The sequence below is a fragment of the Ranitomeya imitator genome, chromosome 1, assembly GCF_032444005.1.
Source record: "Ranitomeya imitator isolate aRanImi1 chromosome 1, aRanImi1.pri, whole genome shotgun sequence".
Lineage (NCBI taxonomy): Eukaryota > Metazoa > Chordata > Amphibia > Anura > Dendrobatidae > Ranitomeya > Ranitomeya imitator.
The window spans coordinates 1,141,917,301-1,141,931,659 of NC_091282.1; the positions used below are offsets into that span (position 1 = coordinate 1,141,917,301).

The following is a 14,359-nucleotide window of genomic DNA, read 5'->3' on the forward strand; positions in this document are numbered from 1 at the left end:
TTCATGCATTTATTTTTGATTATACCTTATTAAATGTCTTTTACCGGCGCTGCTTGGTTCCACATCGGGAGGTAATCCTGTTACATTGACAGGTGCCTGCCAGGATAAGTGCAATGACAGCATTATTGTGCACATCTTATTTTAATCGAAAGCAAAGATGCACAATACTTGCCAACTACACGCTTGTCTTGGCATGCTCCTGGAGATATCATCAACGTCACTCACGTCCTGATATCAAAATGAGCAACAACGGATGGCGGAGCCGTTTGAGCATAACGATACGGTTCCGACGTGCTTGCGGGGCACATGGCGATAGGTCCTCTTTTCCAGCGATCTGCCCAATCCCGTGATGTTCACTACACGCATGTGATTTTCACCTACTCAGGCTATCCACCAGTGTAAGCTTGGTAATAAGTGATGTAGCATACACGTGCAGAATGAAGCACTTCTTCTCACAGTACATGCGTACAAAGCTACTTCACGTCACACCACCCATGTACATAAGGTCAATTCAGATATCACATACAAGGGGAAAGACCTGAGTAGGAAAAAATAACATGCATGATATTGGGCATGTGTTGGGGGACAATTTCTTTAATTCTTTTATATTACATGTCGTTAAAGATTCAAACGACGATTACTCTTTATTTCATGAATCGATAGTACACATGAAAATAGGAAACTTTGAACTATATCTTATCAGAGAACTCCACCAGGACTGATTGATAGTTTTATAAATTCACAGGTAAAATAAGTGAAGGCAGAATGTTACATTACTAAGATAGGAGAGGGCAGTTGGTGCTCATAACATTCTATGCAGAGGTGAGGGGGAGGAGCTAGAGGCAGGCCCCTCCCTCTATATAGATTTTCAGCAGTAACATAACAATCAGTCTTCACTTATGAGTTGAGAATTTTGTGAATGAATTATCAGCTCAATAGGAGAAAAAAGTTGATTTCCCTGATAAGATATATTACAAAGTTTCTTATCTCCATGTAAACTATTAATTTATTAAATAAAAATGATAAATGATGGTTACCCACATTTTTTTTAACCTGTATGTAATCCACTGGTGACTGTGGGAATGTGCTACAGAGGGAAAGCTATTGAATGGTGCACAAAAGATCGTTCTTTTTGCCTTTATGTTTTTGAGTATAACGGAGGTCCAGAAAAAGAAGGGGAAAAAAGTGTGGTTGTGTTTTCTACAAACAGCACCGCCTTGTCTATAGGTCGTGAATGGTAGTGCAGGTCAGTCTTCTTCATTTACATGCATCAGTCAATGAGAACTTTGCCCCATACTTGAGAACATAGTGGAAAACAAAGAATTTACTGTAATGTTACTTGGAAGAAGCACACAATAATTGCATGTGAGCGTGATCCTCCATATTGTAATTCTGAGATATTTTTATTACATGAACTTTCACAAAAGTATCACTGAGTGATTTAGTCTGCAGAAACCAAATATCCACTGGGTAAATATAAGGCCATCCGACAACTGTAAATGTTCCTGCAAGCGGTTTGTTCAACCTCAGGTATTTGAGTTGTAAAACAAGTTTGTCCCAGAAGTGCTCTCCTGGCGCATCTCTAGTACCCGAGCATCATGCACCCCCCGCTGTCAGCAGGACAAGCAGGAATGACCACCATAGAAAGTGTATGGGTTCCTTACATACACTACACTGTTGTGACTGGTTTTGGATGTTTTTGTCATTCTGGACATCTAAGGCACAATCTGTGAGAAAATCCAGGTGAGCATTGATAGGCAGTGATACTTTCTGCACTTTTCGTTAGTTGCTGCTGGTGTTTAATTTCACAAGAAACTGGATACCATTATATCCACTTCTACAAAGTGCCTTATTCCTCGAAGTCTAAAGACACAACTTGCAGCAATGCACTATCAGCCTTCTACAATTCAATCTGTAGGTGTGCGTTTTCTTATGTTTCCACATAGCCTAATATAAGCCTGCACAATATTCTTATAGCATTTCAGGGATGATGAGCAAAGTACCTTTGTTTCTTTGTTTTTGCTTCTTTTTTAACCAAAGTGAAGCTGGTGGACAGACATTTTCTGAAACCGGAAACCTTCCTTTAAGCTACAGTTTATGCTACCTGTAGACTGAGTTCAAGGTTGACGAAGTTACAAACAAAACAATACAGCAGCCTGTGTAAGCACCAAGGTATTTGCAAACAGTGAATATATAAAGATTGAACAGAATTACTCCTATATAGAATATACTTCTAAAAATGCAGGCACTTAGTGCAGACATTGGCCAATTCACGAAAGCCCATCAGCGAAGAAAAGGTGACTTTTCATTGACGGGCCTACAAATTTAAGGGCAGGATGGATCCAACATTAATTAAAAACAGCATTGCCATGGCTGATGGACTCGCATATTATACAGTCATAGCAGCTTGCACCTGTTCACACTTGCTTTATTCTGTTTGGACATGATGGCCAGTATTTTGTTTTTTTTTTACTGTAGAAGTTGGTAATCAGTTTCTTGTGAATCAAATACATCATCAGTATCTGAAGTGCAATTAGTATGGTTATCTATTAGTGATGAGCGAGTGTACTCGCTGCTCAGGTTTTCACAAGCACGCTCGGGTGTTCTCTGAGTATTTGTTAGTGTTCGGAGATTTAGTTTTCATCGCCTCAGCTGAATGATTTACAGCTCGGAGGTCACCCAAGTGTGCTCGGGAAAACCCGAGCAACGAGTATACCCACTTATCACTTATCTATCAATGCCTCGCTAGATTTTTCCACAGCTTATACCTTAGTTGTTGTGCAGAATTACAAAAACATTAAAAAAAACACAACCGCACCCCTCCACGTATTGTTTGTGGTATCATAGTTCAGCTCCATTCCCTTTAATTAAGCCAAGCTGAAAAATGAGAAACAACCGAGGGTCCGTTGTACTATTTAAGGACAACATCAGTCACGTTTTTCTCATCTCAGAAAAGACCTTAAAAAAGGAGTTTACTAATCTCTGCCCAAAAAAAAAACTAGCATGAAAGCGTGCGATTCCATATTCATCCAACAGTCATGTCCACCTACGGCTACAAATAAGCTCGAGAGTTTGTGGTTACACCGAGGTGCCAGCTACAAAATTTGTGCCCTTATTTGTTGGTGATTATGGCTTTAGGCCATATGTGGTTGTGCAGTACAAGAATGCGGCCTAAAGTCACAGATAAGCATGTGAGGCCTTCTGACCGGACGGATCTAGACACACAGTGTCAGTCTGGGGTGCCAAGGCCCCACCAGTAACCAACTCCAGAGCCCCACTTTTCAGGTACATGCAAATGTGACATTATCATCTATATCCACAAATGTATTAAACAATGAACTGGGTAGATTGTTAAATTATTAGATGCTGCCATTGTCTGTACATCGTGATTTAAGTATATTATGCCAAGCGCCGTTCATTTAAGAGGGTGGTGGTCGACTTGCACAGGGGCCCACCGGAGGGTTCTCCTGTTCTCCTGTGGGCCAGTCCAAGCCAACAATAATTTAAAACTTGGCACTCAACTTAACATGTTACTGTTAACATGGACTGTGACAGGACTGCATTAAAATATTACTAGATTGCAAAAACTAAGTTGAGTGCCTAGTTTTATATTATTACACTTTGGGCCTGGGAACCTACTTGTGCACCTTCACAGTAGTGCTACGATATACTCTGGAGTCCAAGCCTGTAGACACAGTATATATTTCTAGAGCCAGATCATAATAGAAATGAATCCTAAGATAACCATGTAATATGGATGTGACCTGGAGAAAACCCATCAGCTCCATAATGAATAAGCAACACTCTGCCCGCAGTCACACATGCTGTGTAGCCTTGAGAAAGTCCTTTACGGACATCTATATCACTCACCATCACTGCTGCCTCTCAGTATTACATCTGGAGATGGTGTCTGTTGGGACCGGGATCCAAAAGAGTCCAAGCTATCAAAGGAATCATCTCGTCCATGTCTTGGGGGAGACAGAGAGTCACTTCTCTCAGAGTCCCAGCAGTCTATATAACCACTATCACGGATACTCCTTTTTGGACTCTCAATCTCTTCATTTTCCTAAAAAAAAAAAAAAAAATGTGAGTACAGTAACAAAATATAAATTGGCAAATTTATAAGGTGACGAAGTATGGCAAGTGTCCTGCAAGTAGAATTGTACTAATGAAGGCTGGTAAGTTACTAGTCACCAGACCAACACTCGGAAAACACATCTACAATATACAATGAAAATACTGAATATGTTAAGTTACGGTGACAGTACTGTACTAAGTATATGAGCACAAAAAGACAGATCAGTCTCTGCCAGCTCATATCTGCAGGGGACCGAGAATGCTCTTAGCTGACCCACACATTCTGAGCACAAGAACAATGGCCGCCTTTGACCGTCCAGCCCTGGTACATTTTTCCCAGGGCAAGCAGTATTCAGCCAAGGAGGGAAATCTTTCGCAGGAAAGGTCAGTCAAAAACAGCCTCAACTCTTCTTAAATAAAGGTCTTGTTGATTCCAGCATCACTTAGCAAAAAGCACAGAGAAAAGCAATTACAGACACATATAGTAACCGGTCGGCATTGTGGGCAGTGTCTCACCAGAGTTAATTTATGGCCAATGATGTCAGAAAAATGTTTACATCCACACACGTGTTTTTCGTGCTCAGTGCTAGTACAGAAAAAGTCTACAAACTCTCAAAATAAGCTTATGAGAAATGTAAGGAGATACTGGGAGAAAAAAAAAACACGAAAAAAACAAAACAAGCAATGTCATCACGTATTTCTATAAAGGTATTTGCTTCTAATGTTTGTGATCCATCAAATGTTAAACCATCTGCAGCCGAGCAAGACTGGACCAGATGAGTTTTATCCCTTCACAAAGCAAAAATTGCACAATACCAAATGTTAAACAACCTGTGCTTTAGATTAGGAACGTTAACAAATAATTTGAGAATCTAATAAAAGTTGCAAAATAAAGAAAAATCAAAAAGAGGAAAAAAATTCTCTCCGAGAAGTTGAATATTTATATCCTATTTCTCCCTCTCTGTCCTAGCAGTCCATATACAAATATTTTTGAAAGGAGGAGTTTCCAGCATGAGACATGTAATGACTGACAGTCTGCTCTCCTAACCTACATGTCTTACTTTGGTAACACCCTAATTTCATTTACAATAATCTCTGGAGGCTGATTTTTCGGGGAGATCTATGTCTGGCCCATAGATCTTAACAGCTTACTGTATTTTCATATTAAGAAAACTGTAGATTTCTGTGGAATAAAACTTGGGATCAGATATGAAGGTATAATTGTATTCCGCTTTCTATGACCTACATGCCCATATAGACGGCTTAGGATGGTTGATCATACTGATAGATTCCCTTTAAAACACTTGAAAAATATGAAAAGCAAAAAGAGAACACTTTACGTTTTCTCCTAGCGATACCTAAACCCACCGGTGGTCTCCTTGCTTCATCTTCTCGGCCCATAAGTGGCAGCAGTGACAGTCACTGTTATGGACCACATGCCAATGTGCATACTGAAAAAGGAGGCAAGGAGACCCGCTGGGGACCCAGACACCCCTATAGAGGAGAGACAGGGGCGAGTATGCTTTTTGTTTTTTTGTTTTTTTTTTAGAAAGCACTGGACCACTTTTAAACATAAAAAAGCAGCTAGACATCCAAAAAATGTATTTCATGGCTATTCGCAAAGACCACTTTACTTAGAATTGACTACATATTGCAAACTGCACTTTCCTAAAGGTGTAGTTACAAATTTGATTAATAGAGACTGCCCTGATCATTCACAAACTGAGGTTTTCATTTTCATGGAGCTTTGGTTGTGAAAGAAATGATAAGAATTGGCAGGATAAAACGTCCAGACTAGATCTGTAACGTAATCGTATGGACTATATAGAAAGCAAACTTTAACTTGGAAACAATATCAAAAAACATAAAAAAGGTCAATGGAGTCTCATGTCTTTATTAATATAGCCTGTTGGATTGGCTCTCATTCCTTTCTTCCATCATTAAACCCATCCCATACCTTTCTCATTTGCGCCAGCAGACCTTCAAACTCCTTCAAATCCAAGTGGTTTCCACTGTAGGACGTACAGCTGTTTGCCGCTTTTCCGAGCCAATAAACAGTGACTAGTACCTGAAACAATACAAAGATATTACGTTCCAAAACTATCAAATATTTACATCTAATGGAGTATTTTGGATCCACAATTGTCATTTATGAAGTTCAACATTCTGAAGCTCAGCAGGTTTTGATCATGTGCGAGTCTAGAAACATCAGGAATATATTAATAGAAAAAAATGTAATATGACTTCACACCATTGTCTGCCATTACGATACACGTCCAGATGAACGACACACTGCCAGCAGTATAGCCTAAAACATTATGTCACAGGGCTGGTGCATGGGAATTACTGGCAAAACGCACTATTCTGCTTATTTCATTATGTGCTGCAGATGGATTTTCACAAGGCGAACACCGATGACATTCATGTCCGTGATACTGAACAGGAAGGGTGGGGAATGTACGGACTAGGTCAAACTCATCCTTCAAACTAGTTTGATAAGCTTGACTCTCAGTGGAAGTCAACGTGTTAACACCACTCATACCACTTTATCAAGCAATTATTACCACCGCCCAGGCAGACTGGTTCAGAAAAGAGCACAGACAGCTCCTAAATTACAGGATCCCGTGGGGGCACCAGCAATGATACAGAATACAGTATACACATGGCGTGAAAGGTCAAGTATTTATTCTAGAAAGTTACATAAATGAAGATTAAAGGGGACCATACACATTAGATGAAGGCAGAATGTGTACATTCTAGCATGACCAGCCATTTTATTGATGTCAATGGGGTTAAATTGCGATGCCATGTTCGGCCTATAGACAAGGGGCAGGACAAGACCTACCTACAACACTGGGCTTGTACAGGTTTGCAAAGGCTCCTGATTATGGTTCTTTTATCGGACTGTTTACTCTATTTATTTGACCAAGTTGCTGGATTTTTAACAGCGTCTTGTGTAAAGGGATAGCTTTTCCTGTTTTTTTGTTTTTGCTTTTGTTTTTTGTATGAATCAGAGTGTGGCTGCACAATTGCAGCTAGGTATAATTTTCTTGGAAACAATTTGGTGTTTCAGAGAAAACAGAAGAGTCAGACGGGGACTAGTTACAGAGATGGGACTAGTCCATTGCTGCCCCGACTGGCCTCTTCCCGCACTGCTTTAGATGATTGACAGGTTTATCCCAATGTTCACACAGGAGAGAGACCTGTCAATCAGAGCAGTGAAAGAAGCCGCCTGGGGCAACATCAGACTAGTCAGATCTCCACCTATAATGCCCGGATAGCTCTTTACATTTTCTCTTAATTGCTGGAGGAACTCAGAAAAAAAACATACCTAGCAGACATCTTGCAGCCAGGATCTGATTAATGCTGCTAGTGGTTCGGGCAGCATGAATCAACTAAGAATTTTGCTTTAATTCTCAGGCCTTGCTTCAATTTATCAAGCTATCCAGTGTTTTAGCCCTCCTATGTACTACATAAAAACCCAGAGGGAAATAGATTGAGGAACTCCTCTCTTAGATTGCGAAAACATTTCTCTTATCATCCGATGCATCACTATAAAGCAAGATCGCAAAAAGGCACATGTTGCGTTTTTCGATCTTCCTCAATGATTTTGCAGACTATTAAAAATAGAAGCAGGCAAAGAAACCAGGTAAACTAGTAAAATATCTATATGACAAATGATGACAGTTTTACATTAGTTGTGATAAGTTGAAGCACAAGAAAATGGATCCTGATACAGTGGCTAATTGGAAACCCAACATAACATGGATAAACCCTAGAAAAATAAACCAAATTACCATATGGTCATCTGGACTGCACCTCAGGACCTAGTGGAAAGCGGCAGATGGCCATATAATGGCCTTGAAATAATATTTTGTAATAAATTATAGAAATAATCACTAACAATCATCATTATATCCAAGGCCAGATTTTCAATAGACAATTTAGACTAAGCAATCAGAAGAAAAACTGGGTAAAAAAAAATTATCCAACGTGGCTGAAACATCCTGTAACTGCACGTAGTCAGTAAGGCTACGTTCACATTTGCGTTGTGCGCCGCTGCGTCAGCGACGCAATGCACAACGCAAATAAAAATGCACCAAAACGCATGCAAAAACGCTGCGTTTTGCGACGCATGCGTCGTTTTTTGCCGAAATTTGGACGCAAGAAAAATGCAACTTATTGCGTTTTCTTGGTCCGACGCTTGCGGCAAAAAAGACGCATGCGTCGCACAACGCAACAAACAAAAACGCATGCGTCCCCCATGTTAAATATAGGGGCGCATGACGCATGCGTCGCCGCTGCGTCGCCCGACGCAAACCCATAAGCACCCAAGAAACAGAAGCCACCAAAAATGTCCGCACACCACCAGAATAATATGTAAAAAATAATTGCCCGACGCAAACCCGACGCAAACTAGCATAACGCTAATGTGAACGTAGCCTAAGACAGACGTGAAATCCCTGTATCACAACGTATACATTTCGCTAAAGCGTCCATGAAATCTTTTATAGATTGGACACCCATTTCCTAATACAGATAGGACACCGTACATTTTCACTTTCAGACGTCATATGCAAAATAAATAAAAGAACAAGAAGGTTCCACATTGGCACTTCTTGAAAAAAAATAATCAGATTGTTCCACAGCTAAACCATTAATATGAAAAAAAAATGAGAAAAACAGTATCTGGCTTAACTACCACACCACAGCTAAGTATTCGGAGCCCTACACATGGCAACTTCTGCTGCTGAGATGCCTGCCGCATAGGCCGCTGAAAGTTATTCCAGTGTGCTGTTTTTGGAGGCCATGCCTTGCAACATCTGTTCTCCACTTTCACCGGCATCTCCAGTGAGAGTGGAGAACTGAGGATGCCGCATCCTAAACGTGGAACTAATGCACTGCCCGATGCTGGTCATCCCGGTGTCAAATATATATTAAAAAAAACTTCCACAAACCAAGGTTTCCTGGATAATATAGTCGTTCCTGGAAAATTTGCCAGCTCTTCTAGAATACCTAGGAGGTACGCGGAAAAAATTGAGACCTCCGAGACTCTCGGGAAAGGTGGCCAGTATTGCTGTGGAGTACATTGCCCAAAGCTGAACATCCAAATGCATAATTTAAAGGGGTTGTCCTAGCTGAAAAGTCCATGTTCACTGTGTGTTTGCAGACTGCTGAATCATGACCACATGCGATGCGCACACTGTCACAATTCCCTGGTATGCCCCATGTGGGTGGGCGGTCAGGCGACTTATGTATGCAGTTTGCATACTAGTGGTCATGTGCCGACTAGACTCCTTGGCTCCTCACAATTCTCTTATATCGAAAGAAGCCCAGGACTGCAAGTATGCAAAATTGCATTCACTAGGTTACTTGACCGCCCACCACATGGGGAATCGTGACAGTGTGAGCATCGCATGTTGCCACAATACTGTAGTCTACTATCCGAGACTGGACAAACTCTTAAATAAATAATGTTGGGTAATAAATTCCAATAGGTCCATGTGCACAAAGAGTCTGCATACAGGGGTTATCCCACAAGATGCCATGCGCTGAAACACCATAATGCTTTCTCACAGATTCGGTATGAAATTGGAGATAAGTATGGGCATGTAGAGTTCTTGGTTCTGTCCATAAACCACTGCTCTGTAATGCGGCCGTTTGCATCAAGGCTTAGGCTACTTTCACACTAGCGTCGTTTGGGATACGTCGCAATGCGTCGTTTTGGGGAAAAAACGCATCCTGCAAAGTTGTCCGCAGGATGCGTTTTTTCCCCACAGACTAACATTAGCGACGCATTGCCACATGTCTCAACCGTTGTGCGACGGTTGCGTCATGTTGTGGCGGACCGTCCGAACAAAAAAACGTTGCTTGCAACGTTTTTTTGAGCATCGTGTCCGCCATTTCCGACCGCGCATGCGCGGTCGGAACTCCGCCCCCACCTCCCCGCAACTCACAATGGGGCAGCGGATGTGTTGGAAAAATGCATCCGCTGCCCCTGTTGTGCGGCGCTTCCACAGTATGCGTCGGTACGTTGGCCCAACGCACTGCGACGAGCCGAGTACGACGCTAGTGTGAAAGTAGCCTTAACGTGGCACTCTAACCGTGAGACTAGACATTTAATGTCACTATAACAGATGTTCTGCTTTTCTGCTGCTTTCTTCGTTTGATTTACCTCCAAAATTAGTGCTTCATAGAAATGTTTAGCGTGGTGGAAAGCCCAAACTATCGTCATCGGTGCTGATCCAACGCATACTAATGGAAAGGCAGGAGTGCGGTATAGACTTCTCACGGCTCTCGTCATACCTCTGCAGTGGCCATATCAGACATAAGGGAAATGGGGATCCAAACTGACAGAATGGAGGACACTGGGTATGGTGACAATACACTACAAATACTGAGTCACTTAAAAGAAAATGTCCACTCTTAAAAACTATATATACAGCTCTGGCAAAAATTAAGAGACCACCACATCAAATCCCTGTCATGGGCAGCCCAATGTCCAGACCTGAACCCCATTGAAAACCTCTGGAATGTAATGAAGAGGATGATGGATCGTCACAAGCCATCAAACAAAGAAGAACTGCTTACATTTTTGCGCCAGGAGCAGTGTGAAAGACTGGTGGAAAGCATGCCAAGACGCATGTGAAGGCTGTGATTAAATACCATGGTTATTCCACAAACTATTGATTTTTCAACTCTTCCTGAGTTCAAACATTAGTATTGTCGTTTCTAAATGATTATGAACTTGTTTTCTTTGCATTATTTCAGGTGTGAAAGCAGAGTTTAAAAAAAAAAATTCACCATTTTTCTTTGTCAGAAAAAAAATACAAAAATTATAGCTTTGAAATTTGGAGACATGTCAGAAGTTTACAGAATAAAAGAAAAATTTACAGTTTACTCAATAAAATACCTATAAAGAGAAAAATCAGACAAACTGAACATTTCGCAGTGGTCTCTTAACGTTTGACAGAGCTGTAGATATATTAAACATAACTAAAAGGTATCTAAGTGCTAGGGTGAAAATTATGCACAAATTAAATCTTTCTAGTAGTAGTTTTTCATTTTTACGATCTGAAGCTTCCAATCCATTGCACTGCATAGATCTAAAACAGAATGCTAAAACCACCACCAGGGGGAGTATAGGAGTCACCCGCATACGGACATAACGCAACACAGGAACAAGAAGGCGCCCTCTAGTGGAGGCTGCCAGAATGGAAGCTTTTACACCTACATCTGTACCAGGGATTCAGTGCAGTAATTGCTATGTACATATAGTGATATATTTACCAGCACAACATTCTTAACCTAAACGACATAATGATAAGAAGGTGGAGATTCACTTTAAAGCTCTGTTACTGCTCCTTTTTTTAATTACCAGGAACAGATGCAGCAAATGAGATCGCGCAGAAAGCATGGATTTAAGATTGTTGGAATAATCGAGTTAATTTAAAAAGCAGCTGAAAATACAGTGACCCCCCTACATGCGATATAGTGATGAGACGGCAAGTGAAAATGATTAAGCGCCAGGAAGCTGATGCCCTGCATACCTGAAAATGAAAGGTGGAGGACTGTTCAGACTGGATGGTGCCATGGGGCTTAGTATAGACAGGCTGAGCGGGCGAAGTGGCCTCAAATGTGCAAGAATTTCACACAACTTGACAATATCAAACAGCTGCCATGTAACGTTGTCGGTGACTTCATCACAGCCCTCGCTTCCTTAGAGGGTAGCTGCTATTTGTGCTGGCCGGGAGGAAACCGAGCGAGCTGGAGATGTGAACGGGTCTCCATTATTTTATTCAAATATTTAGATTACGATTTTATCAAAACTGTCTCAATGTATACTATTTCTATGACAGTACAATTGCATAACCTTAATATAAGCAATAGCGTACAACCATAACCTAACAAGGAACCATGGAGACAAAAGCAAAATAAAAACGAAAAAGGTACTAAGTATTTCGGATGGATTTTTTTTTTCTGCTCCAAAAGTACCTGAAAGAGCTCAGAAAACACTCAAAACCGTTTCTATATAAAGACGTCTTGCTGTTCATATAGTCAGACGTTTCAGAATCTTTTAACCACTTCAGCTTTCCAAAAACACCAGTTTAAAGCGAACCAGTCACCAGGTTTGACCGATAATGCGACCACCACCTTTCTGGCCTGATATACAGCGTTCTATAATGTTGTATATCTGCTTCCAACTCGACCGCCAAGACAAGAAAAACAGTTTTTATTATACTCACCTACGGGGCGGTCCAGTCCGATGGGTGTTGCTGGTCTTGATATGGCACCTCCCTTCTTACTTTGTGTGGATGACGTGTCCCTATGTCAGCCACACAGAGTCCCTGGCATCAGGCTTCTGCGCAGGCATACCTCTCTGCCCTGACGAGGGCAGAGCAAAGTACTGCAGTGCTCTGCCGCCGGGAAAGGTCAGCGACCCCTGACGCATGCGTACGGCATTACTTCACTCTGCCCTCAACAGGGCAGAGAAGTACACCTGCGCAGTAACGTGATGCCGGGGAGATTGTGTGGTTGACGCAAGGACGAGTCACCCACACGAAGGACGGCGGCATCACAAGAAGAAGGCAAGCGCCGGACCAAGACCAGCGGCACCCCTCGGACTTGGCCACCCCATAGGTTAGCATAATAAAAGCTATTTTTCTTGTCTTGCAGGTCGGGTTGGAGGCAGATATACAGCATTATAGAATGCTGTATATCAGGCCTGAAAGGCGGTAGCTGTATCTCATGGCAGCCAAACCTGCCGACAGGTTCTCTTTAAACAAGAGACCTGACTATTCTTCAGATGTTTTCTTTTTGGAACCCCCTATCATACTTAAAGGTGTAGCACTGTGCACTACAGGGATTCGAATCGCCAGTTTCTGAGTCAGAAGCAGAGCAACGGCCAGCAAGGAGAGGTGAGTATTTCTTTTTTTTTTTTTAAATGTTTGGAGCATCTTATGGGGCCAATTGGGTATGGAGCAATATGGAGCATTATATGGGGCCTATTCTGTATGGAGCAGTATATCGGGGACCATTATATATGGAGCAACTACATAGGCCAATCATATATGGAGCAATATATGGGGCCCATCACATACTGTATGGAGCAATATATGGGGTTCATTATTCTGCATGGAGCACTATGTGGTGCCCATAAGACTGTATGTAGGACTATGTGATGCTCATCATTCTGTATGGAGCACTATGTGGTGCTCATAATACTATATGGAGCAATATATGGGGCTCATTATTCTGTGCAGAGCATTATATGGGGCTCATTATTCTGTGTGGAGAAATATATGGGGCTCATTATTCTGCATGGAGCAATATATGGGGCTCCTTATTCTGCATGGAGCACTATATGGGGCTTATTATTCTGCGTGGAGCACTATGTGGTGCCCATAACACTGCATGGAGCATTATATGGGGCTTATTATTCTGTATGAAGCACTATGTGGTGCCCATAATACTGAATGGAGGACTATACTGTCTGTTTTCTGATCTATTGTAGAATTTATTTACATTTGATATCACTCATGTATTGTAAGAAGTGAAATCTTTGGCATTGTATACAAATATTTTTCTGCTGTATCTGTGTCTCATGAATAGTAGTTTGTGTTAAAGGGGCCCACTGACACTCTTTCGGCCGCGGCCACAAAAATCTGCAGCCGGCCCTGATGGTGGAGTATGCAAGTATACATTTGAACATTAATAATAAAAATAAACCACTTAATCAGCAGGTTAATTCAAATGTACATTCATCCTTTTTGTTGAGAACTATGAAAACGCCCCCACATCTGTTTCCTATTAATAACAGAAAAAGAATGACTCCAGGGGTGTCACAGCTGAAAACAATGCAGCAGGGGCAAAAGTACAAATTATATTGCAACCAGCTAGTGTAGGTGTAATATACAGATGCCAGGCATATGTCCCTTGTAATGGTGACTATATATAGTGCAATCTAGTAAATCTACAATGAAATGCTGTGAGGATACTAAAAAGTAAGAAATATTTGTTGTGCCTCCTCTGGATAAAGTAGTGTAATTGCTCCAAATTACTCTTAAGCCCTCATACACAAAGGATAGTGGTCGGCCAAAGTGGACATATCATTGGTGTAACCTGTACGGCCGCACAAGGGCCCAAAGTTAATGGGGCCTCTATGACCGGCAAAACAGGCGGGATTGTACATTATGAGGAGTTATTGGACTGCAAAGGGCCGATATACGTACGTATTAGCACAGGGGCCATCTTCTGTTTGTGTCCAATTCTGGGCCAAACA

At 41.5% G+C, this 14,359-nt stretch overlaps 1 protein-coding gene across 1 annotated transcript in view; it reads right to left on the reverse strand.

Moving 5' to 3' along the window:
• Positions 1-14,359, reverse strand: part of LIMCH1 (LIM and calponin homology domains 1) — a 366,814-nt gene that overhangs the window by 91,746 nt on the left and 260,709 nt on the right. Inside the window, exons 6-7 of the mRNA XM_069744541.1 lie at positions 6,035-6,145; positions 3,871-4,066 (exon numbers count right to left, since the gene is read on the reverse strand). Coding sequence (XP_069600642.1) covers positions 3,871-4,066; positions 6,035-6,145 — 307 coding nt within the window. The remainder of the gene's footprint in view (positions 1-3,870; positions 4,067-6,034; positions 6,146-14,359) is intronic.